Here is a 27,137-nt window from a genome sequence, read left to right as displayed (position 1 = left end):
GATGCTATCTAAAAATGAGTTCACAGGCATTAATTCCAAGCTTGGGTTTGAAGGTTTAAAACAATCTGAATGTATAAAGTCCTTTGAGTTTAGAGTTAGGAGTAAAGGTGGGATAAGGACTTGGTGGGGGAAAGAAGAAAGACCAGAATTATAAGAAAAAAAAAAGAGAAAGAAAGTAAGACATGAGATTTAAGAGGAAAGCAATAGTAGTTTGAGGTGGATAAGTGGGAGAGTTATCCCACCATGTACACAGGTGGTCAGGTCTTGTACAGTCGAGCCTAAAGTTGCTGCAACATTGTGTCTCTTTGTTTACTTTTCATCTTTCTCCTCTTCACACCAATTTTATTTGCTATGGCCTCCTAGGCATAATATTAAATATTTAAAAAGTATATTTGTTACACTGTTAAAGCTTATTAACTGTGAGCAGATTGATGTGAACTTTTTTGTATACAATAGTGCATGGGTTTGCATACCTCTGCTTCTTGCAGCTTCCTTGATTCAACTTTATTATTATTTTAATTTCAGGTAAAATACATGAAAATTATAATGAAATGGATTCTCAGTGTTGTGGCTCAAAGCCATATTACCCAAGAATCCAGAAATGCTGCAATCATGAAATCCTTCCTCGAACCCCAGGCATTCTGTGCTGTGGAAAAAGTAAGTGCCTTGCATCTATCTATCTATCTATCTATCTATCTATCTATCTATCTATCTATCTATCTATCTATCTATCTATCTATCTATCTATCTATCTATCTATCTATCTATCATATAGTGCCTTTCATATCTATCTATCTATCTATCTATCTATCTATCTATCTATCTATCTATTATATAGTGCCCTTCTTTCTATCTATCTATTGTGGAAAAGGCGCTATATAGGCACCTGGCCCGACACAGAAAGACACGGAGGCACGTATAAAAAAGTACAATTACTTTTATTTTTCTCTTCAGCTGTGTGACACATGCCACACAGCCCAAACACAGTCCCAAAGCACAAAACTCACAGCAACATGGGCTCTCATAACACCTGAGCAGTGCCACAGACTGATCGACTCCATGCCACGCTGCATTGCTGCAGTAATCCAGGCCAAAGGAGCCCCATCTAAATATTGAGTGCTGTACACGCTCATACTTTTCATGTTCATACCTTTCAGTTGGCCAACATTTCTAAAAATCCTTTTTCTGCATTGGTCTTAATTGATATTCTAATTTTCCGAGATACTGAATTTGGGACTTTCATTAGTTGTCAGTTATAATCATCAGAATTAAAAGAAATAAACATTTGAAATACATCAGTCTGTGTGTAATGAATGAATCTAATGTACAAGTTTCACTTTTTGAATGGAATCACTGAAATAAATTAACTTTGCCATGCAATAAAGTTGAATCTAATCTAATCTAATCTAACCTAATAAATTCCCATCAGATAGACAGTACACCTGGGTGAAAAGATGGGGTGGATATATTTCTACGATGTGACTACATTGTTTTTATTGTCCAAGTCACAATCTAAACACTGTCACATTAGATTATAGCTCTCCTGTTGGTTTTTCTGACCACTTTTTGGTGGGGTTAAAAGTTGTCATCTACAAACAAACTTTCTTTCAAGTCTTTCTGGCACTTCAATCTTTCACTGCTAGAAGATGCTCATTGTGTTAAATGTTTTGGAATTCCTTGAAAGCAGTGGACTGCTAACAAATCTAAATATGATTCACTTTAAGTAGTGATGGGACATTTATGAAGTTCAGATAAAGGTTTTTTCCCAAAAATATATGCAGGAAGTCACTAGAAAATGCTTACTAAACATGAAAGCCTTGAAGGAGGACATCTTAAAACTTGCTCTGCAAAATGGATTTGACAAAGAGATTTTTTTTTCTGTTTTAACATCCAAAAAGTGTTCCCTTGCTAATGTTTTTGGACGGATGTGCTCAAGTCTGTCCTAGTGAGGTCACATTTTCAGAATATAAAAGACTTGGATGCACCTACAAACTTTTTTTTTTAATTTTGGAAAAGAAAGAAGGCCAAAGAAAATTGATCCACATATTACATAAAGCTGATGGTAGAGAATTGTGCATTACTGAAGATACCAGAAGACTTTGGTGTTTCTTTTTATACAAATCTATTTAAGGATGATTCTATCGATAATTTGGCAATGGTTGATTTTTTTGATGGACATCCTAGGATTCCAAAAGATTTTAAGCTACGATTATTCTCCTAACCTTTCAGGAAATGTCAGATTCATTTTCTGCTTTAAACATGGGAATGGCTCCCGGACTTGATGGTCTTCCTATTGAATTCTACAGACCGTTCTGGCCAATAGTTGGGGCTGATTAGCATGCAGTGTTTTCAGAAAGCTTGAAAGATGGTGAGTTACCTTTCACCTGCAGAAAAGCAGTGATCACTCTGCTTGCAAAAAAAAGGGAAATCGATGCCAAATAAAGAACTGGCATCTCGTGAGTCTTCTCTGTATGGATTATAATATTTTCTCCAGGGCTTTGGAAAACCAGCTGTAATGGATTTGGTGGTAAATTCCTGCCAAGCTTACTGCATGCCTAACCGAATGTCAATTTATGACAAGAAGTTTCATACCAAAAAACTTTTGAAAGAATTTCTTCAGCTAAAATTAACTGGTCTAAAAGCAATGCTTTTCTAATTGGCTCTTGGGGTGACTGTCCGCCATCAGAGCTTCCTGCTAGTCAGAGTAGGAACAGGATTTTTTTTTTTTTTTCCATAGCATGATATTGGGAGGTGAAGGTGTAGATGAAAGTAATTGGGATGGCATTTTGTATAAAGTAACTGCTCGGTTGAACAAATGGTAATGGCTAGTGATCAAACTTCAGTTTTGGATATTAAGTCAGTGAGGATTATTGAGTGCTTTCTATCTTCTGTGGCCAAAGGGCATCACAGCCTCAAAGAGTAAATCAGCACTCCTAACACAGATCTAGAGGTCTGTCCTGCTGTAGATCTCAGCTCAGTCCCCAAAAGTTCAATTATAAATTGGAATTACATAAAACTAGTGCACAAGCCAATGAACAAAGTGAAAATGTTGAATGCTGATGGAAGATCTTTTGTGTTTTTACTTTTCAGATCTCTATAACCGAAGTTTACAAATCTGTGCACCAAACAAAACCATCATACATATGCATTCACCATCAAGTCGTCTTTGTGGAGAACATCTTTATGACAGCAACAAATTTGACTGTGTCAATCTAGAAATTGTTAACAAGACAGGTAAGGAAGCAACAGCTGCTCTCTGGCTTGATATAGCTTTGTTATTTTTTTTCCTTTGTTAAACAGCTGTGTGGGTTAGTGCTATTAATGTATTCTCTTAAATCTTAATTTGGCTTCAGGAAATCAGATAATGTCATAGTAAATATTAATGACTACTAGTAATTTAACTGAAATTTGAAAAAGAGGATGAATGGAAAACTTCTTTATCAACTACAGCGATTTGCAAAAGTATTCAATCCCCATCAAAGTCATCCTATATTTTCTGCATTATAAAAGATTTGCATGCATGTTTATCCGTTTATTTTTTTATCATTATTTTATTGAATGTATTAAACTGCGGTGGGCTGGCGCCCTGCCCGGGGTTTGTTTCCTGCCTTGCGCCCTGTGTTGGCTGGGATTGGCTCCAGCAGACCCCCATGACCCTGTAGTTAGGATATAACGGGTTGGATAATGGATGGATGGATGAATTTATTAAAATCAAATAAAATTCCATATACATAAGCCAAGTTTTACAAAAAGAAAAAAAGTTTTGAAACAAATCACCCCCCACCTCTGAGAAAGAGAGCTAGGCCAGCAGTGTAAAACATTATGCTAGTAAAGACAAATAAATAGATAAAACAATAAATGAATAAAAATAAAGAGTAAAAGAGGGGAGAGAACCTGCTTCCTCAATTTAATTTGCTGATTCTAAAATGTTATTGATTAGATCCTGCCAGGTTTTGAAAAAGTTCTGTACAGATCCTCTAAGTATGAATTTGATTTTTTCCAGTTTCAAATAATAGAAAACATCAGTTACCCACTGACTTAGAGAGTTAGGAATCTTCCAATTGAGCAAGATAAGTCTATGTGCTAGTAGTGTAGTAAAGGCAATTACAGTTTGTTTGTCCTTCTCCACTTTAAGTCCATCTGGGAGACCACCAAACACAGATGAAGGTGGGTTGGGAGGGATTGTGACGCCCAGGCTGTCTGAAAGGCATTTAAAGATTTTGGTCCAAACTGATGTGAATTTGGTGCAGGCCCAAAACATGTGACCCAGTGAGGCTGGAACTCGATTTCAAGAGTCCAACTCGCAGGTTATATCTTCCTCTGGAAACATTTTGGAGAATTTTAAATGAGACAGATGTGCTCGATATATCATTTTAAGTTGAATAATTCTATGTTTTGCGCATATGGAGCGCAAGTGAATTCTGTGCATTGCTACTTTACACTCCTTTTCTGAAATGTTAAGTAAGTGATCCTTTTCCCATGGTACTCTGGAATAATTAAAAGGAAGTGACTTTAAAATGGTTTATATATTATTCTGTCTTCAAGACTGATCAATATCTCTTCTGGACAAGAAATAGGTGGGAGGTGAAGAAAATTTGTTTAGCAAAGTTTCTAATTTGGAGATAGTGGAAAAAGTGTTTTGATGGGAAGCTAAATTTGGAGTGTAATTGTTCATAGGATGCAAAGACATTATTTATCTACAAATCTCTAAATGATTTAGTCCCATACGTTTTCCAATCATTAAAAACTGTGTAAGTTTGAGAGGGTGGAAAAGGGTGGTTATCATGTAGAGGTGCCACAGATAAAATATTCTCTAACTTGAAGTGCTTCCTACATTGGATCCATATTGTGAGTGAATGAAGGACAATTGGGTTGTTAGTGTATTGACAATACCTCGTATTTACTGCAGTGGCGTAGTGGGGTTCCGGGCGGCACATTTTTGGGGGCGGCATTATTGGCCACAAGGCTTAGTACAATTTGTGTGTAAGCAGCAAGGTTCGGAAAAATATCACTCATGTATGAAAAAAGTCAAATTCTCTGATTTTTTAACCACAAATGCTTGAAAAATAATGTTCAGACTGTCCTTCTGCATCAGACACAGCAGTTGAAATGTATGAGGCAATGACAATAATAAACATAAACATTACACCGATAATAATTTCTAATTTACAATTTATAATTTTGTTATTAATCTGAATGCGTTCTTTCTCTGCACAGAAAACTTCCCCACCTATCACTTGTACCCTACTTTGGTTGTGGTTTTCGTAGCATAATTATATTAAACTAATAATTAGAACACGGCTTATCAGTGCGTCTATACTATATTCTTGTCTAATTGATGCTTATACAGTGGGATGCAAAAGTTTGGGCAACCTTGTTAATAGTCATTATTTTCCTGTATAAATCGTTGGTTGTTATTGGAACTCCAATTGGCTTGGTAAGCTCAGTGACCCCTGACCTACATACACAGGTGAATCCGAGTATTTAAGGGGGTCCATTGTAAGTTTCCCTGCTCCTTTAATTTTCACTGAAGAGTAGCAACATGGGGGTCACAAAACAACTCTCAAATGACCTGAAGACAAAGATTGTTCACCATCATGGTTTTGGGGAAGGATACAGAAAGCTGTCCCAGAGATTGAAGCTGTCTGTTTCCACAGTTAGGAACATATTGAGGAAATGGAAGACCACAGGCTCAGTTCAAGTTAAGGCTCGAAGTGGCAGACCAAGAAAGATTTCAGATAGACAGAAGCGACGAATGGTGAGAACAGTCAGAGTCAACCCACAGACCAGCACCAAAGACCTACATCATCATCTTGCAGCAGATGGAGTCACTGTGCATCGTTCAACCATTCGGCGCATTTACACAAGGAGATGCTGTATGCGAGAGTGATGCAGAGGAAGCACAAACAGAGCCGCTTGAGATCTGCTCAAGCACATTTGGACAAGCCAGCTTCATTTTGGAATAAGGGGCTGTGGACTGATGAAACTAAAGTGGAGTTATTTGGGCATAACAAGGGACGTTATGCATGGAGGAAAAAGAACACAGCATTCCAAGAAAAACACCTGCTACCTACAGTAAAATATGGTGGTGGTTCCATCATGCTGTGGGGCTGTGTGGCCAGTGCAGGGACTGGGAATCTTGTCACAGTTGAGGGACGCATGGATTCCACTCAGTATCAGCAGATTCTGGAGACCAATGTCCAGGAATCAGTGACAAAGCTGAAGCTGCGCCGGGCTGGATCTTTCAACAAGACAACGACCCGAAACACTGCTCAAAATCCACTAAGGCATTCATGCAGAGGAACAAGTACAACGTTCTGGAATGGCCATCTCAGTCCCCAGACCTGAATAGAATTGAAAATCTGTGGTGTGAGTTAAAGAGAGCTGTCCATGCTCGGAAGCCATCAAACCTGAATGAACTAGAGATGTTTTGTAAAGAGGAATGGTCCAAAATACCTTCAACCACAATCCAGACTCTCATTGGAACCTACAGGAAGCGTTTAGAGGCTGGAATTTCTGCAAAAGGCGGATCTACTAAATATTGATTTCATTTCTTTTTTGTGGTGCCCAAATTTATGCACCTGCCTGATTTTGTTTGAACAATTATTGCACATTTTCTGTAAATTCAATAAACTTCATTTCACTTCTCAAATATCACTGTGTGTGTCTCCTATATGATATATTTAACTGACATTTGTTATCGTAACAACCAACGATTTATACAGGAAAATAATGACTATTAACAAGGCTGCCCAAACTTTTGCATCCCACTGTAAATGTATATAAAAACATATTGCTGTTTCTTTATATATGAATAAATCTATGCAAAATGTATCTTAATTTTTCTCTATACGTCATTTTAATTTTCTATTTAAATAGTTTAACATATTCAGATATGTTGGAGGGCGGCAAATTGAAGCACTGCCCCGCCCCGAGTGGCACGAACTCGAGCTATGCCACTGATTTACTGGGACACAAAGCAAGAAATATAAAGAAGTACTGCAGAATTTCATTTCTATCCCGGACCAAGCCTGTGTGTGTTCATCTTTTTCTGTTAATGTATAGGTTTTTATAGCTTGTATATATGCCATCCAGTAACAAAAATGAAAATTAGGTAGAGCTATGCCACCATCTGATTTAGGTCATTGTAATGTTGTCCTTTGAATTCATGAATATTTTGAATTCTAAATAAATGAAGTTATGATTGAAACTAATTTCTTAAAAATGATTTGTTAATCCCTGTGTGGAGTTTTTATGTTCTCCCCATGACTGTGTGGGTTTCCTCTGGGTGCTCCGGTTTCCTCCCACAGTCCAAAGACATGCAGGTTAGGTTCATTGGTGATTCTAAATTGTCCCTATTGTGTGCTTAGTGTGTGTGTGCCCTGCGGTGGGCTGGTGCCCTGCGGTGGGCTGGTGCCCCGCCAGCCTTACACCCTGTGTTGGCTGGGTGTGGCTCCAGCAGACCCCCGTGTTCCTGTAGTTAGGATATAGCGGGTTGGATAATGGATGGATGGATGATTTGTTAATGTATATGGGGATGTTTTGAAATAGAAACATAAGCTTACGAAGGATATTCATCTTGATAGGTGTTAATTCTCCTAGCTAAAGTAAGATAGAGGATAAAGATGAGTACGTGGGGCATAGTGATTTGAGCTCTGTGATCAGAGGGGCATGGTCGGAGATAACAATAGCATCGTACTTGCAAAATTTAATTATGAGCAAGAAATTGTTTGGTCAAAGAGAGATAGCTTCTGAACTTGTGTTGTCATTTTATAGTCTTAATTTAAGGTAGTACATTATTGTTGCTGCTTTTCCCAAAATTACCAAAGTTCTGCAGCTTCTGCATGCTTCATGGGATTCTGTCAAAAGCTTTAACGCGGTGAAATGATTCCAAAGACAAAATATTTTTGTTTTAAAAACTTTCGTCAAATTTCAAAGTAAAACAGTTCACACAAAAATGGAGACAAAAATTGATATAGCAAAGAAAGGAAAAGTTCTTGTTTAATAAAAGTTTAAAGCTTATAAATCTTGTGGTATAGAGTACTACTGGTTACTATAGATATTGAACACCTAAATTTAGTGAGGATTTTTAGTTGAATTTTCTACTTTATTGACTTCGTTGTGGGCACTTTCTTCTAATGTAATTGTATTGGGTGATTTTAACATTCATGTGCATAATTTTAACTGCCCTTCTACAAAGAATTTTATGTCTTGCCTTCATAGTTTTGGTATACAACAATTTGTTCATTTCCCAACTCACTCGACAGGCCACACTCTTGACCTTGTATGCTGCTCTGGCATTGCCCCAAGTAATTATAATGCATCAGATTTCTTTATATTTGACCATAAATTAGTTTCATGTAGTGTTAATCTGACATTATTCAAACTTAAAGAACAATGTTACATGTGTTATCATAACATAAAAAATATAAATATCTCTGCCTTGACTACAGCAATTGATAACCTTACCCAAATGATGATTTTCTTACTCCTGATAAATTGGTTTCTTACTACAATGACAGACTCCATAGCCTTTTGGACACATTTGCACCTTTAAAAACCCGGACTGTCTTCTTTACACACTCTACTCCTTGGTTCACACCTAAGCTTCGGCAGCTTAAAGAAAATGGCCGTTCACCTAGAAATGTACCGTGAGCACATTTGTCTGTACAAAGATGCATTATTTGTGGCTAAAACTGCTTATTACTCTAAACAAATCATGTCTGATAGTAACAAAAGAGCTTTCTTTCCACCATTAACAGAATTCTGGCACCTGATATACAGTAATTCCATCTCATACAGTATGTGTTGCACTGCTACATGTGATGCATTCTTGATCCCATGCCCACTCGACTATTAAAAGCCTACTTGCCTTTACTGTCTTCACTTATAACCAATATCAGTCAGTCCTTAGATCTGGGTTTGTTACTTTATCCCTCAAATCATCTGTAATAACTCCCGTTTTAAAGAAACCTGGTGCTGACCTGAAGAACTTCAATAATTATCATCCTATATCAAATCTACCATTCATTTCTAAAATTCTTGAAAAAGTAGTGTCAGCACAGTTTAATGCTCATCCCACAGATAACAACCTGTTTGAGATGTTTCAGTCTGGCTTTCCTCCAAAACATAGTACTGGAATAGCCTTGGTAAAGGTCACGAATGACCTGTTGATGGGTGCTGATGCTGGGCTTTTAACAATCCTTGTGCTACTCGATCTGATTGCTGCCTTTGATACTGTCTCACATATTATTTTGTTGAATCGGTTATCCACCATTTCCATTACCAATACTCCTTTTATATGGTTTACTTCATACCTGTCTAATCGTACACAGTTTCTTCATCTAAAAAACTCTCAATCACAACCCTTCCCAGTTACTAGTAGTGTTCCCTAGAGACTGCTTAGTCCTTTACTGTTTTCAATATATCTATCCCCTTTAGTTGGCATTTTTAAGAAATTTGTAGTTGATTTCCATTGTTATGCAGACGATACTCAGCTCTATATATCTACAAAGCCCAATTCTGTCCTTACTCTGTCCTGCTTCAATGAATGTCTATTTGAGGTAAAATCTTGCTTTTCTTCTAATGTCCTACAGCTCAATAGCCATAAGACATAGGCTCTGTTCATTGGCTTCAATTATGCCTTATCAAAATCGAATCATTTTTCGCTTAATATTGATGGTATATTAGTCTGTCTCTCCCCTCAGGTTAAGAGATTGGGGATTATCTTTGATAGTACTCTGTCTTTTGAATCCCATACGAGTAATGTTACATGGTCATCTTTTTTTCATCTCTGTAGCATTGCACGCCTGCGACCCTCCCTCACATTAAATAGCACCACCATCCTTACTCATGCATTGGTCACTTCCCGTATTGATTATTGTAATTCTGTTCTCTTTTGTCTCCCACATAAGCTTCTCCATAAACAATTTCAGAATTCAGCTGCCTGTATTATAACTCAGACCTCTTCCATGCATCACATTACCCGATCTCTTAAACAGCTGCATTGGCTTCCTGTAAAATTTCACATTGATTTTAACACTGGAATCCTTAAAGCCTACAAAAAAAAGTTGTAATTCCAGGCCACTTTAAATTCCTTCAAACCTCTCCATCAGCGTCTTTCACTTTGCAAATGTGTCAATCAACACAAGCAGCAAGCAGCCTGCCTTCCAGTCCTCGCCACCGACGGAGCTGGTCAGTGACAACATTCTCAGAACTCAGGTGTGTTTATCTGGGAGTGAGGTGCCTGGAGTTGTATAGGGTAAATAATATATCGCTATGTTTAACGATAACGTTAAGTGTTTCGATGACTTTGTTTCTCACATCAGCAGGTGCTCCTTTGTCTTCATTTTTGCAGTGATTATCCAATAAAGACTATGGTCCTCACAAAGGGGGCTTTTTATATCCAGAGAGATAGAAAGGACTCACAAGTAGCACCTCATTATGTTTAATTATGACTGTCACCTTTGTGTCATTTGTGATTCATTTTGTGTTTGTATAAAATGTAATCTTCCAAAGCACAAAGGTTTAAATATTTATGAAAACACTAACTTTGGAATTGTTTTTCTTCACTTAAATATCTACAAAAAAGGTTTTATTTGGACTTTGCAAATGTATTGTTACAGCATAAGATTTCACATTAAAATACTGAATGGATAAATATGTTTACAAATCATTTGTCATTCAGAACATTATGATGACTTCAAGAGGATTGAACACTTTTACATGTCACTGTATATAAACCTCAGTGTTGGTGTGTGTGTGTGTGTGTGTGTTTGATCTTCATGCAAGTCCACACTTTTGGTCCAATCTCATCAAAATTTTGCACATATTCCATTTTGTCAAGAAGAGATCCTAGGCTCCTCACATTTTGACCAGATGGGTACCGTTTGGCTGGAGTGGGTTTTGGGGGTGTTTGTGTGAGGGTGTACCTTTTTACTAAAAGACGGCCTTTTCCCTGATTTTGAGCCCTGAATTAACTTCTCCACAGAGAATGAAGACCCTGGCTAGGAGGGGTGCTGTATGACTTTACCATTTTTAAAGCACAGTAATTAGTGCTGCTGGATCACAGCTTTAGGAGTAGGATGACTGAATAAAGCTATACGTTGTTATACAAAATTATCTTCTCACACCATCCTCACTACGTCAATAAATCCTACCACATGAACTAGAATGGTCAGTGACGAGTCCACCTTTGACCATCAGTAATGCGCTGTCTATAACTAAAGATCTAGCAATGAGACAACTGAGGAAGCTACACACAGGAAAAGCTGACCGAGTCATAGAATATATGGCAAATATATACTGTAGCAAAATGAAATTAGCAAAGCCCTTTTGTATAGAGAAAAATTACACAACTTGGGCCACACGATACTTGACATGAAAAAATACAATTCCCAAAAGACAAAATGTGAACAATATCTTAGGGGATTCTAAAATAATTTGAATAAACTGTAATTCAAAATTGCTCATATCAGTAGTCCAAAAACTTAGAAATGTACATGGGCAAAAATGACTTTCTGATCTAATTTTTCATTGAATGATATCACTATTAATAATAATAATAATAGTAATAATAATAATAATTTGTTACATTTATATAGTGCTTTTCTCAGCACTGAAAGTGCAACACACAGTGAGTGAGGAGCCACTTTAACCACCACTATTTTGTAGCATCCACCTGGATGATGCAATGGCAGCCATTTTTGCACCAGTACGAGAGAGAGACAGCCAATTAGAGACAGGGTATGATTAGGGGTCCAGCATGAGTAGGCCATGGAGTGCAATTTAGCCAGGACATTTCTTGACCCACTTCTGCTGAATAATTTGTTGCCTGAAAGTCTTCAGTGTTAGTGTGTCAGGGAAGAGGGTGTGCAGGATTGTTTATGATGGCACTCAGTTTTGTCTTCATCCTCTCCTTCGGTACAATCTCCAGGGGGTCCAGAGTGCATCCCATAACTGAGCTTTTATTTAGCTTGTTGATTCAGTGGGCCTCTCTTAAAGTGATGTTAGCCCAGCACACCAGTGTTGAAAATCACACTGGCCATCACAGAGTTGTAGAAGATGTGAAGGATGTCACTTCCCACATTAAAGAAATGCAGTCGCCTAAGGAAAATAATCCTGCTCTTCCCTTTCTTCTATAGTTCCTCTGTGTTCCAACCTGCCATTAATGTGGACCCCCAAGTACTTTTAGGAGTGCACCACCTCAACATCCACTCCTTGAATAGTGATTGGACATCGAGGTTTGATTTTGCTGATTTTAAGTTTCACACAATTCTCTTTGCAGCAAGACACGAAGTTCTCACTCTGATTCCTCTCCTCTGTTTCATCCCCCTTATCAATGCACCCAATAAGTGCAGAATCATCTGAGAATTTCTGCAAGTGACCTGACCTGCTGCTATATTTAGACTCGGAGGTGTACAGAGCAAGTAGAAAAGGAGACAGAACTGTTCCTTGCCGTGGTCCTGTGTTGTTCACGCAGTCCTTGTGTCTCACAAACTGTGGTCTGCCTGACAGACAGTCCATTATCCAGGACACCATAGTCTCATCCACCTCCTTAACAGGGATGGCTGAATGGTATTGAAGGCAATGGAGAAATCAAAAAACGTAATCCTCACATTGCTGGCGGCATTATCCAGTCTTGTGAACCAGAGAGATAATTGCATCCTCCACTCCAGCCTTTGTCTGATAGGCAAACTGCGGTGGTCCAGTTGGTCTTCTACAAAAAAAACTAATATAATACAGGACCAGGCTCTCAAAGGTCGACATGATGTGAGCCGTAAGTGCCACTGGTCTGAAGTCATTAGGTGAAGAGGATGTGTTGTCATTTCTGATAATCTAACATAATCAGCAACCATGGACAGATATTTGTGCTATTTCGAGACTAGCAGAATGTCCCAGAAGTTACATCCAAACGTGTGAAGCTTAAAACACAATAATAAAAGTGGGCATCAATTTGTTTCCAAGATTAAAAGATAACAAATGGCATCCCATATAGGGTCCTTTTCCCTTTTTGAGACACTGCACACCCACAGGTCTGTGTACATCACTGCAGCCAAATGTTCACATTAATGACAGTATTTTTTTTTTCCAGATAATCCCACAAGCAATTCAAACAGTTTGAAAGAGGTATGTTTGATTTATATTGCCATTGTTCCCTTAATGCTTTAATTTAAATATAGTAGCAATATGTCTCTTCGGTGGAATTTCAATCTATCAATCAACTGAGCAAATGTCCTTCCTTAAACTGCAACAATGGTGAGGTTATTGAAGTTTAGCTGCTGCATTCATAGCCGCTGCTAATGGAGAGGATTGGTATACAACATTCAAACAAACTCAGCCCTGTAGCACTTCCATATGGGTGATGATACCATTTGTCTCTAATTAGGAATGTGTTCTGGGAAATCTCCTGCCACTCATAACAACAAGTCCCCTTTGAGATGGAGGCAGTGGAAACTGAACAAGGGTCACACAAGCTATAGCTGTGTATTCTACTGCTGGGCTGAAGGAGAGCTACTTCAGCGAAAGGCCAACTGAGCTGCAAGCTGTGAAGTCAAAGTGCTACATGTGGGCAAAAGGAAAATCAATTCAAAATATGAGATGGAAGACAGTGTCCTAGAAGAAGTAACCTCTGATGAGGATTTAGGGGATTATGTTCATATATTTTCATCATCTAAGCCAGGGATGACCAACTCTGGTGGGCCGCAGTGGTTGCAGGTTTTCATTCTAACCATCTTCTTAATTAGTGAGCCGTTTTTACCGCTGATTAACATGTTTTGCCTTAGTTTCAATTAACATGACTCAGACCCCTTAGTTGTTTCTTTTTCCTTAATGAGCAGCCAAACAATAATTAGACACAAAACAAGCCACATGACCAGCTAACATGAAAATAAAGAAGGGTGAAGGTCTCAGTCATGTTGGTCTGCTTAGGTCACAAAAACATTTTGATGATGGTCTTAGAAAAAAATGAAAATCAACACTCTGCTGTGGCAGAATGAGAGCAGCAACAAGTCATGATATTCAATAACGGCTTTAATTAACAGTGAAAATGGCTGGAGTTTGATGTTCCAATTTAGCTGGTCATCTGTTGGCTCGTTTCACGTCTCATTTCTGTTTGGCTGCTATTTAATGAAGAAACAAATCAATTGAGAGGACTGAATCCTTAAATACAGGGCTATTAAAATGAAGGGAAAGGGAGTTAATTAGCAGTGAAAACTGGGCACTGATTAGGAAAAGGGGTAGAATGAAAACATGCGGCCCATCAGGACCAGAGTTGGACACCCTTGATCTAAGCAATATGCAGAAGTGTTTAAGAAAGACAAATATTAGGTTATAATGTAAAAAACATTCAATATAAATCAAAGGACATTATGGTCAGACTATATAATGCACACCTGTAGAGTTGTGTGCAGTTCAAGTCACCATGCCATGAGAAAGACATAGCAGCACTTAAAGTGGCACAGAGGATAGCAGCTAGGAGACATCCCAGAAAATTAAGGACAACACCTACAGAGAATTAAACCTGTTTAAGCAGAGGAGACAATCCAAGTTTACAAAATTCTCAAAGTCACTCCTAAAGTAAATCCAGCGGAATTCTTTCAAATTTACAGTGAATCACATAATTGAGAACAAAAAGTTGTGGGAATCTGAAACAAACTACAGAGAGTCAAATTAGAAACTTTGACAACCTTTAAGAAGTACCTGGATGAGATACTGGGACAATTTAACCATTAGCTAAACTAGTGTGTCATAGTACAGGTCAATTATGTTTTTTCTATTCCAATTATGTTATTTATTTATGCAATGTGGAAGACTGGTAATGTGACTTGGACCATTGCATTCATTATATCACCTGGAAGTGACATTATAAATATGACAATGTTCCCAATCTGTTATCCCTCATTTGGATAAACAGCAAATATGATCTTTTAGTGACAGTTATCTGTATTACAATTAGGCCTAGCACTTTTTCTTTTTCAGTTCTGGATAGTTTTTAGCTTTATGTGACTTTATTTTTATTTTTTATTTTCATATTGGGATTTTTTTGCTTGGTTTATTTTGTGACCTACTGGTTTGGATGTTTTTGATCTCCCAGTCTTTTAGTCTTCTCCCGTTTGTGAATTTTTATATTTTCTTATGAATGGGCTTCAGCTTCAGGGAGATAATACTTAATTTGACCCAAGGGGAAAGTTTGTTTAATTATATATATATATATATATATATATATATATACAGTATATAATGCCCTCCATAGTGTTTGGGACAAAGATACATTTCTCCTTGATTTACCCCTCTGTTCGACAGTTCAAAATTACAAATCAAACAATTCATACATGTAATTAAAGTGAATATTGCAGAGTTTCATTTAAGTGGATTTTCAGTCATTTTGGTCACACAGCACGCTTTCTACACAATCTCTCCCCCAACCATGTAAGTACCATAATGTTTTGAAACAGCAATGGCAAAGCCTTCATATTTAGTCCTTTGTTGCATATCCCTCACATGCAATGACTGCTTGAAGACTGCGATTCATAGACATCAGCAGGTGTTGAGGGTCTTCTCTGGTGATACTTGGCCAAGCCTCTAGTGCTGCCATCTTCAGCTCCAACTTGTCTCAGGGGGTTTATCCCCTTAAGTTTTCTCTTCGGTATATGGAAGGCCTGCTCAACTGGATTTAAATTGGATGTCTGGATTGGTCATTCAGGAGTTTTCCATTTTTTAGCTTTGATAAACTCCTGTATTGCTTTAGCAATATGTTTAGATCATTATCTTGTCCAATGGGTTTGGAGTAATTTACTGAAACTTGAGCAAATCGGATGTTTCTACACACCTCAGAATTCATTGTGTGTCTGCCGTCAGCAGTTCCACCATCAAAGAAGAGAAGTGTGCCAGGACCTGTGGCATCTATTCATGTCCAAACCATAACACCCCGTGCGCAATGTTTAACAGATGAGGTGGTCTGCTTCGCATCTCGGTCAGTTCATTTTTGTCTCATCTGTCCACAAGACCTTTTTCCCAGAATTCTGCAGGCTCTTTGATGTCCTTTTTCACAAACTGTAATCTGACCATCCCGTTTCTGTGGTGTTCATCTTGCAGTGTGGCCTCTGTGTTTCTGTTCATGAAGTCTTCTTCTGATAGTCGTCTCTGACATCTACCTCCTGAAGACTGTTTCTGATCTGTCGCACAAGTGTTTGGGGTTTTTTCTTTACCACAGCGAGAATTCTTCCTGTCATCAACAGCAGAGGCCTTCCTTAGCCTACCAGTCTCTTTGTGATTATTGAGCTCACCAGTGCATTCTTCCTTCTTAATGATATTCCATATTGATTTTGGTCATCCTAAAGATTTACTGATGTTTCCAATGGTTTTATTCTTGTTTTTGAGCTAGATAACGGCTTCTTTAACTTTCATTGGCACAGTTCTTGTCCTCATGTTGAACAATGGCAACTACAGACTTCAAAAGAAGAAGTTGAGGTGTCTTATGAAGCTATGAAACAAACCTAAGTGATCACAAATACCTGTGATGCCAATTGTCCCAAACATCATAGGTGCTCCAAAATGGGGACCATGAAGAAAAAGTGTCATTTTTACATGGTCTGCAATGTACGCTTTAATTACATCTGATTTTATTTTGTAAACTTTTATTGAATTTATTTAAAGCATGTAACATTTCATACAGTCAAGTCAAACTTAACAAAACCAAATTGAATTCAACCCACACCCATGAGAAAGAGAGAAAGGCCAACAGCCAGAGTAAAACTTTTGAGAGAAGTATAGAGGGAATATAAGTGCTTATTCTAAAATATTATTGATTAGATCCTGCCAGGTTATAAAAAAGTTTTGAACAGATTCTCTGAATTTTTTGATTTGTAATTTTAAACTGTGGAGCAGAAGGAGAAATTAAGGATAAATCTATCTATCTATTATATAATGCCTTTCATTTCTATCTATTATATAGTGCCTTTCAATCTATTTATCTATCTATCTATCTATTTAATTTATAAATGGTTGTTTTTCATTTTTTAAGGAAAGCCAGCTAAACTGCAGTGGCCAGTTATATAAAGCAAATGGCGCATTTAATTGCTGCGGAGAGATGATATATGAGGCAGCGAAGCACCTCTGTGTGAATAACACAATATATTTAAGGGAGAGGTAAGGCTTGTGTCTATTTTGGGGTGCTTTATTTTTCTACTGGGAATAAAATTAATCTTAAATATTTGTATGTGCCACTATCAACATGTTAGCATTTTGAGGAATTTCCATCCATCCATCCATTAGCCAACTACAGGGTCATGGGGGTCAGCTGGAGTCAATCCCAGCCAACACAGGGCACAAGACAGGAAACAAACCCCGGGCAGGGTGCCAGCCCACCGCAGTTGTGGAATTTTAATATGGATAATATATCTTTTGGAATTCAAGCCAATGCTGTAACATTTGGAGTGTCTATTTTACGTCTTTTGTCATCAAACCTGAGCTTTACACTCACATATGTTCACCACTTATCCTTCTAATAGCTTTTTTTGAGTGTACCCATTCTTTAAATGTGTCAGGTATTTTCCTGTCTTCTTCTGATGTTGTCTGTTTTGTGTTGTTTTTTTTTTCAATTTTATTTGATTCTTATTGCTTTTTTCCCCAAATTTCAAAGATAAGAGTCCTAGTCTGATCAAACTTTCTAAATTGATTAAATGAGTGGCGAGTTTGCTCTGTGATAGACTGCATTGATTGCATCCAATGCTGCTTAAAAGACATTATTCCCAGTTATCTGTTTCATTAAATGGAAGAATATGTTTGTTGGTGCACTGCTCAGTTTGTATATCTGATACTGTATTGTAATTCTGTTTGCCTTGAAAACACACCATTCTGTTGTGCCATCTGAAACAAAGAATGTATACTTGGCAGTAAGGTTAATTCAAAGGGAAACTCACATTTATGTTATATTAGAGATGTTTGCAGGATTTGTTTTTTTACAATTAGAACTCCATTCTGTAGAGTAAAACTAAGTAGATTTGTACCAGGTGATGAATCAGAAGTTTAAAGTCAGAAAAGAATTCTTAACCAAGAAATGACAATAACTGTCACCAAAGCCTAAACGCTAAACAAAAATCAAAGTCAAAAGAGATTGCTATAGACCAGAACACTCTTTAGATTATCCACAATCTGGTGGCAATTTATAAATTATTCTGTTGGTGACATCACATAGTGCGACTTCCAGAAATGTGGCCCTTAGTTATAGGGAGTCAAGCCCTGACAAAAAAGGACGGCACCCAGAAAAACATCAGAAATTCTCCATGATAAATGAAAAAACAGAAATTATGAACTATAATTAATTGCAGCTATTGGATATGAATTAAATAACAATTCCACACTATTCCTTGTGTTATAATTAGATTAGATCAAATTAGATAAACTTTACTAAACCCAAGGGGAAATTCAGATTATGTATGTTGGTCACTTTTTGCTCATTTGTTAAGCCGTTATTCTCACATTTTCTGACATCTTGGATATTAATATTGGATTTTGTTCTCAAACAGTTATTAAAAATGATTTTGTTTTTCTCAGGGAGCCGCCATTTGTTGTCACCATTGTCACGGATTAACATTCATGCTGCAAAACAACAAAAGACCAACATTTATCTTGAGAATGTCATTTTCTTTTGTCACTGTTGGAGTCAAGAATTGATCTTTAGGAATTGCAGTCCTTTTAAACCCAAGTGAAAAGAGTGACAGGTTTCAGTGGTGTTAATGCAATCACAAATGTTTCTTAAATAACCAATCACCATTTAAACATGAATAATTAAAGATGAACTAAGGGAGTTGGCCATTAGGATACTGAAGGAATAGCTGTTGAAAATGGGGCTTTGCAGCCATATGTGAATTACAAATTAAAAATCAGTGTTTTCAAGCACTGATAAACACTAGTAATACTTGTAAAATCAATTAAATGGTGTCTTGATAAAAAAGGTATACATTTTTTTATCAAAAACATGAAATAAATACATAGAGAGAGAGACAGTAATCAACAGGGGGTGCCACAGAGCCCCAAACCCCACACATGAATGCACCAACAGTCACAGGTTCAAAACACAAATGTATTTTCAACAGAATACCTTTAACAGACTTCTTCAGCACAGCAATAACACTTTCCTTTCTTCTTTCTCTTCCGGTCTACTCTACGCTACTCTAATCCTCCCAGACAAGTGTTGCATGTCTCATCTCCCAGTTCCTATTCACCTGGATGTGGCATTGCAGTTCCTTTTATAGGAGACCGGGGAGTACTTGAGGTGCAAGCTCATTACCCACTGGAAACACTTTCGGGTCAGCTGGACATCCCATAAAGTAGGGAGTGCAACTCCCTGCTGCACCCCCTGACAGCACCCACAAAACCAACAAGGCTGCCCCACTGGACTACAGTTCGCAGCATACCCTACGGGTCTCTGAATAGGCAATGAAGCCCAGTGATGCCACTATCTAGCAGGGTGGGAGAGAATACAGCCATGATTTAAAGCCTTCCCCAATCTGTCCATTATATTGACATCCTGCTTGGGTAAATAAAGTGAGACCAATGCAGTCTCTATTATATATCTCTCTATTATAATAAAAAAAAATCTTAGGAAGGAGACGAGACATGATTTTCTCAGAGAGACACTTTCAAGTTCCATAAGACGAGACTTTGTGCCAAGGGATTTAACCAGGCCCAGGGCCGGAAATAAAAAACAAAGAGTAGATGGCAAAGTGGAACGTCATAAAGAATTTAAAAACGTTGGTGCTCTACACATGCAGAGCAGGTTAGAGATAATGGAAGTACGAAAATTCTAAAGTCTCAAAAAAATAATAGTAAAGATTGCATTAGTGCAAACAAATGGAAATTATTACTTGGTGAAATAATGGAACAGTGAAAAGAGATCGAATATATTGTTCAGATTTAAACTTTAAGTCAGAGACTTGTAGATTGTCTAATTCATGTTGCCATCAGGGTAAAGTAGTGTTTCTTCCCAATGAAGAGGCGTATCTGCAAGAATTTAAAGATTTGTTGTTTGGTGAAACTGCTGGCATGTAGTGCAGGCATGGGGGTTGGTGTGTTTTATATATATATATATATATTGTCACGCTTGGGTCACAGATTTGCACAGAGACACAGAAGGCCGTAGAAAAAAAAGAAGGATTTTTATTCAGACACCGCAAACACATGAGCTTAAACGTGCTCCATGACAAGTCAGATATAACAGTTCCGCTAGGAGCAGAGAGAGATAAAAGCAAACAATCAATTCCCAAACTGACAGGCGCTGCAAGGCTTATAAGTCGGCGGAGTACCGCGCGAGGCTTGTATTACGCGTTATAGTGCAAGGATAAGGAGCAATGTGTAGTCAGTGTTTCAGGGTTTGTGGTTTTCCCAGGGGCGTCTGTCTCTATTTGGGGTGCGATCAGCCCTCCAGCTCACAATATATATATATTTAGAAACTGAACAAAAGTATTAGACCCCCAAGATTTTTATGTTGTCTTTTAGATATATATTTTTTGTTTTAGTGTATCAGTAGAAAAGAGAAAAGTTCAGAATTCCATTAATATCCATAAAAATTAAATCTTATAGAGAGATGTTTGTACTTTATGTAAGAAAACAGTACCCTTGATGCCCTTGTAAGTATTTGTATATACACCGTATATATACAGTTACAGTATGTATATATATATATATATATATATATATATATATATATATATATATGTGTGTGTGTGTGTGTGTGTGTGTGTGAGATGCAGTACCTGCCAAATAATACAAACAGTACATGACATGTGTTTCATCAGGTGTACACACGTTTTCTTCCTGTTATTAAATCAAACCTCGGACATCATAGGTCTGAATAGCAATCTGATTATGTGGATGGTTACCTACCATGTAATGCTTGTGGTTGGTCAGCAAGTTGGCAAACATCCACCATGTCCTCTCAGTTGTGAGAAGAAGATCATAGATATGTTATACAGTACCTGCCAAATAATACAAATAATAAACATTTGTTGCGTACAAAGATCGTGAACAAAGATTGTCAAAAATTGCTTGTTCTTGCCATAATTTGTTATTATCTTCTAATCTCCTAAGCAATTTAATGGTTTGCTCTTCTTTATATTACATACATCAGACTAACTATGAGAAAGGTGGTTTAGAGTGGGGGATGTTTTATCCAAGGCTTTACTGGTAGTGTAGAAGAGGAGAGTTAAGAAAGAGATGTGAACTGAATCTATCTATCTAATTATATAGTGCCTTTCACTCTCTATCTATCTATCTATCTATCAGTGGTTCTCAATCTGTGGGGTGGGCTCCCCAAGGGGGAAACGAAGATGTGAAAAAAACAAAACAAGAATCAAAAATATGAAAAATACATCTATTGAAACCAAAACAAATTAACTTAAACTACATTCTGATACTAGAAAAATAAATATAGAGTTAGTTATTAAAGTTAAAGTTAAGTAGGTATAATAAAATATGCATCTATATCAATTAAAAAAGAACAAATTGGTATTAGTGAGCTACTTTCAAAAAAACATTAGGGGGGTGCGATTAAAACTGTTATGAAAACTTGGGTCGCAAATACTTAAAGGTTGAGAAACACTGTATTATATAGTGCCTTTCTTATTTATTTATCCATTATATAGTGTCTTGTTGTATATTGCATTTAAAATCTGCATGTGTTATATGGTGATGTTTATCCACAGATAATCATGTAGCCTTTCTGTTTCTCTGCAGCTATGACAAACTAGGGCCACATATCGTCATGTGTGGAAGTAATACATATTTCCAACCAAGTCACCAAACTTGCTGCATAAATTCCTCACATTTTGGTCATGTTCAAAATGTAACAGGTAAGCCTTCTACATTTTTTAGCATAAATAAAAAAGGCTAATAAATGACTCAATGCAGAATAAATGATTTAAAGTAAACATGTACTTAAACTCTGAGTAGTATTAGAGCATAATAAGGAAACAGAAAAAAAAAAAAAACTTTCTATGCATTTAGTTGTGCACATCTACACATCAATTCTCTCTCTGTGCACTAAAAATGTATATAAAATGTTAATACCTGTGCTGTTTGGTGTGATAGGCTCCTGACAAAAGTCTCTTTACTATACAGCAGGCACATAATAGCGAGTTCCTGTCCCTTTGCACTGTGTGGCAATTTCCGGTGCTGACTGGAGTAACCATAATGTGACCTGCTAGCAACATTAAATCCTCATTCAGCTCTGAGGAGGCTGCCCATATTTTTTGCATAGTGTTTTTTCTAAGACTCTTCACCCTCCACTGATAAGAGAATCATACACAACATTACCTGAAAGTATTCAAACACATTGAATTCATACCAAGTCCAGTTCTAGTATGTGGGTGTGTGAACTATCAATATTCAAGCCTCTAAAGCAGGGCTAGGCAACATCAGTTCCAACCCAGATTCTTAATAAGAAGTCAGTTATTGATGATGAATTACTTATTGCTCAAGTGACATTTTTGTGCTTCATTTTATTGATCTCGCTTGTTAAGGTTCCCCATCCTTAATTGCTTATTCAGTTCTTAAACAGCTGCATTCAGTATTTTTAATGGTTTCTTATTAGCAATAAGAGGCAAATGGCAAAGCAGCCAACAGTTCTCTGTCAAGCTTGTTACCATTTACACTTTTGTAGATTCAACATGCACTATTTGATTTAACACTAGAATTCCTGAAGCTTATGAAACAACTTGCAATCCTGGCCCACCTTAAACCCCTTCGCACCTCTTCATCAGCGTCTTTTGTTTTGTAAATGCGTTGATAGGCACAAGCAGCCTATGCATGTTTTTATTATATTGTAGAAATAATAATAATAATAATAGCAGCTCACTACTCAAAACGCGGAGCGCCGTTCTTAAACCCGGGGCCTTCGGGATATAAGGCAGCAGTTCTTACCTTTTAAGAATACGTGTAAACTCCCTGTCAAATGATATTTGAGCTGGAGTTTTTAACTCATTGACAAGCCACATGTAAATTGAATACTTTTTTCTTTGGTTATATTCTTGAATAAAAACGCACGTTTATTTGATATTTGGACTAAAGTCTTCACACATTATACATTTCTCTTCATTATTAGTATAACATGGAAAAAGTTTCTGCTTTAGGCATGTGCTCAGCATTTCTCACATTTCTTTTCATTTTACACTTACCCAGATCTTTGTAGACACGGAACACACATGAAATACATGAGTTCTAAATAACAATATACTGTATTATTTACCCCGTACAACTTCAGACACCTCACACCCAGATAAGGAGCCTTGGCTTGAGCGGGGAGAGTTGAGCTCCATCAAGTGGGGAGGATTGGATAGCAGGCTGCTTGTGCTGATCAAAGCAAAAGACGTTGATGGAGAGGTGCGAAGGGATTTAAGGTGGGCTGGGATTACGAGTTGTTTCGTAGGCTTCAGAAATTCTAGTGTTAATAAAACACTTAAGGGAAAAATGTGACAGACTGAAAATTATTAATTTTAGGCTTCAAATCATTTGGACGATTACCTTGGAAAGGAACAAAATCTACAGTATAAGAACATTACATTGCATTCTAACTTACCATTAAATTAAATAAAATCCGAGATTGGCAAGGATTGGTTTCTAATTAAGCAATTGGGTTGGAATGAAAACAGACATTACCTACAAACAATAATTTAGATCATTTAATACAACTTGGAACTTGTAGGGTTTTGGAGTTTAAATAATCTATTTGGAATAATTCAATTTATTGTTATGAAAAGACTACTTAAAACATTTTAATACATTTGTCTTGCCATCTTCTGTTATGTGTTTGGATAAATAGAGAGTCTAATTTGTTGTTTTTGAGTCAAGGAATTTATTGTTCACGCTTATGCATTGCTACAACGTTTTAGTTTTGTAAATTTAATTCAGGTCATTTCAATCACTATTTTGTTTATGTTTACACTTTACTAAGATACTAAGTTACCAGAGCAAAATCACAGAAGTTATGACTCTCATGCTAATTGTACGACAAGTTAAAAGTCACTCTTTGATGCACTTGCTTATCCAAGTTTGTGGATATACTTTAATCTTTATGTTCTTTTTTTGTTCAAATCTATTTTCAATTCGGATATTTTTTTGTCATGAACTAGGGGGTTCTTTATCACCAAGTCCCAAAAAACCCCAGAAGAGAAAGGATCAGTTATCCTTCCACTTGTAAAATGTGAAAGACAGAAGAAAAATTCCAAGGGTGCTGTACAATGTCTGACCCTGTGCTCTGACCCCCAAAGGATTTTGTGAAAAAATAATTTCCTCTTGGGGATTAATAAAATATATCAAATAAAAAAAATCTAAAGAAAAGAAAAATCTTTATAAAATAAAAGTTGTATTTTCAGAAATGCTCTGCAGCACAAAATGCTCCAAGGTGCACAAAAGCCCAGAAGGAGTTGCTTTAAATAACAATCCAAGACAAATAAGTCCCACAAGCACAATTACACAAACTGAGCATTAAGGTTAAAAAACATCCACACAAAGCTCAGTAATAATCACAAAAGAAACTCACCAAAACAATTAAGTGTGTTTAATGAACCACAAGGGACTTCCTGTTTGCTCAACTTTTATTGGGTTGAGGGTAGTCTTTTTTTAAAGACAGACAGATGGTCCTGACTCTTGTGAATCCACAACACACATCGAACATAATAGAACAAGCATAAATACATCGAAATTATATAATGCACAAAACTAAAAAAAAACTCAGAATAATGCAAATAATTAACATAAAAAACAAATTGAACCTGAGCAAAAAGACATTAAAAAGGAATCCGAACACCGAAATATAACACATTGTTGACTCTGAACACTGGCTTGTTTTTACCGACTGAGAGTTTTTGCTTTGTGGTTTGCCTTTGTCGCCAGGTTCATTGGATCACTTCCTGTAGACTTTCATTTTATTTTAACCACAACTCTTCTCCTGATCCTGCTGTTTTCATCAGCATAATGATTACAGACTCAAGGTTTTTTTTAATTTCAAAATAATTTCCTACTGAATTTTCCCATTTATTCCTTTGCTTACTTAGGTGGACGCTGCTGTGCTGGTAAAGCATATGATCCTGATGATACATTTTGTTGTTCTGGAAGAATGTATACAAAAGAGAATTGGCAGGTAAGCAGCTGTTTAGTCAAATTGTCCAAAATTTTAAAATGTATTTTCTCAAACCATGAAAAAAAGGCAGAATAGTCGATCACATTCTTGTCCTGGGTATGACATTAATTTGTATTCTGCCCTCAAGCGGTCCTCCAGCTTGAAGGGAGAAAAAGAGGTTTGGTGGCAGAACTGGCACTCCAGCCACTGTTAAAACTTCATGCAGCTTTGCTGCAACTGCCCATAGGAAGGCTACTCACACTATGAAAGAGATGGGGAAAAGTGCTGAGGTGTCACAATTGAGGCAGCCCATCCAGGTAGGCATGTGGAACATGGAACGTAATCACAAAGCATAATCACAAACAGAACTTTGCATGATACCTTGGTTAGCTCGGCATGCCATGCTGTTTCGTTGAAGGACATGCGTGTGTCAGATTTACTGGCAGGATGATGGCCAACCTTTTGCTGCATCAAAACAGTGCCATCTTTCACCTTTACACTTGGTGCAGCTGCGTTGTTCTTATATTTGATCGGACATTTCTTGCAGGGAGGGCTTCTGTTCTCTTTCTCCGATGTAGAACCCTCAATCTCATCTGAGTTCTCTTCTATTATAGCATGTCTTTATTTGAAAACAGCAGTGTCAGATCGGGGGGAGCGTGAACGTTGTGACAGTGCAGGTCCCTTCCAGACTCCCTCTTCACATATGCGTGTCTCTAGAACCCAATGCCATCGATAGTTATGACATGAGATGAGCTGACAAATGGGGACAAATCTCAGATGAAGCATGGAGATGGTGGAAAAAGTGCCAAGGTGCTTTTATTAAAATGTCAAAAACAAATATAAAAAGTGTCCAAAAAAAATGTACATGAATAAATCCATAAAACCAGGTGAAACGTGAGGTGAAAAAAGCCATAGTAAATCCATTAAAATGAGAGTTTAAAATGCAGTCTAACTCCTCATGATCTCAGCACACCTCCTTCTCTTTCTCCCTGGCTCACCCATTATTCACATTGCCGCTGGAGACTCAGCAGCCACAAACTACTTTCTGCCAACCGCCGTCTTGGCTGCCTCCACACTGCACAGCCAGACCGTCCGAGGCCGGCTCTCCTCCTGTCTTCCTTCACGCTCACTCAGTTGCAACTTGGATCCATAGGGAAGTCTTCTGTCCTGCTCACCTCACTCTACTCAATTATTCAGTGGGGTGAACCAGCCCCAGATTGCCATTATCTACGGTTCATCGCGGGGCCCCAGCTCTAGCAACTGAAAAAAAGAAAAAAAAAAAAAAGATCACCCTGTTATGGAATATTGAGGATTGGGAGCTCTCTGTAAGTTCTGAAAAGGAAATGCGGGAGGTCTGCTCTTGACAGGCTCATGCGGTAGAATGATACCTTCTGCTGTGCTGCTAACTCCTTTGGCTGGGGTTTTGTTCAATTTGGAGTTGCTGACGTATGATAATGTTCTGTTTTGTTTGTTATGCCTGTGCTGTGTTCCATGTGTTTTGGGGATTAACCATGCAAGAGAAGGGGCCACCTGCCAATCACCCGCCCAATTCCACAGTTCTCTGACAGTTCATTGTGAATGTGGTCTGGAGTTGGTGAGCGCTTGTGTTTTGCTGAGCTTGTGTGCTTTGCTGGATTTTTGGCTTCATGCTTCATGTTTTTCCAGCTCGTAAGATCCTCATTGTTGGGGACCCGAGTGGCTGGACCAGGCCAAGGGGTCACCCACGTAACACTTGGCTTTGGAAGATAGAGGGTCATTTCCGGAGGGCGGGACTGGACCGTGTGTCTGCCTGGGGGGGTTGCAAACCAGAATCCCGAGTTGTTTTGCCGTGTAGTGGTGCTCCCCAAGTTCACTTGACTTGACTTTGCTTCATGTTTTTGAATTTGTATCTGGATTCTGTATTAGGATTGCGTTTGCTTATTGTTTTAGGCAACTCCTTTTGTCTCTTGTGCTCCACAGAGCATTTTTTCTGCAACAGACCATTCTGAGGAAGTACATCTTTTTATTTTATAAGGATTCT

The 27,137-nt window shown here is 37.6% G+C and overlaps 1 protein-coding gene across 1 annotated transcript in view; it reads left to right on the top strand.

The window, feature by feature from the left end:
- si:ch211-195m9.3 overlaps window positions 1-27,137 on the top strand; it is a 103,489-nt gene that overhangs the window by 41,033 nt on the left and 35,319 nt on the right. The window contains exons 5-10 of the mRNA XM_039768061.1: window positions 526-657; window positions 3,091-3,234; window positions 13,094-13,128; window positions 17,024-17,148; window positions 21,736-21,851; window positions 25,053-25,138. Coding sequence (XP_039623995.1) covers window positions 526-657; window positions 3,091-3,234; window positions 13,094-13,128; window positions 17,024-17,148; window positions 21,736-21,851; window positions 25,053-25,138 — 638 coding nt within the window. The remainder of the gene's footprint in view (window positions 1-525; window positions 658-3,090; window positions 3,235-13,093; window positions 13,129-17,023; window positions 17,149-21,735; window positions 21,852-25,052; window positions 25,139-27,137) is intronic.

This window comes from Polypterus senegalus, chromosome 11 (genome assembly GCF_016835505.1).
Source record: "Polypterus senegalus isolate Bchr_013 chromosome 11, ASM1683550v1, whole genome shotgun sequence".
NCBI classification, from domain to species: domain Eukaryota; kingdom Metazoa; phylum Chordata; class Cladistia; order Polypteriformes; family Polypteridae; genus Polypterus; species Polypterus senegalus.
Note: the sequence above shows the minus strand (reverse complement) of the source record. Positions and strands in the feature narration are given on the sequence as shown.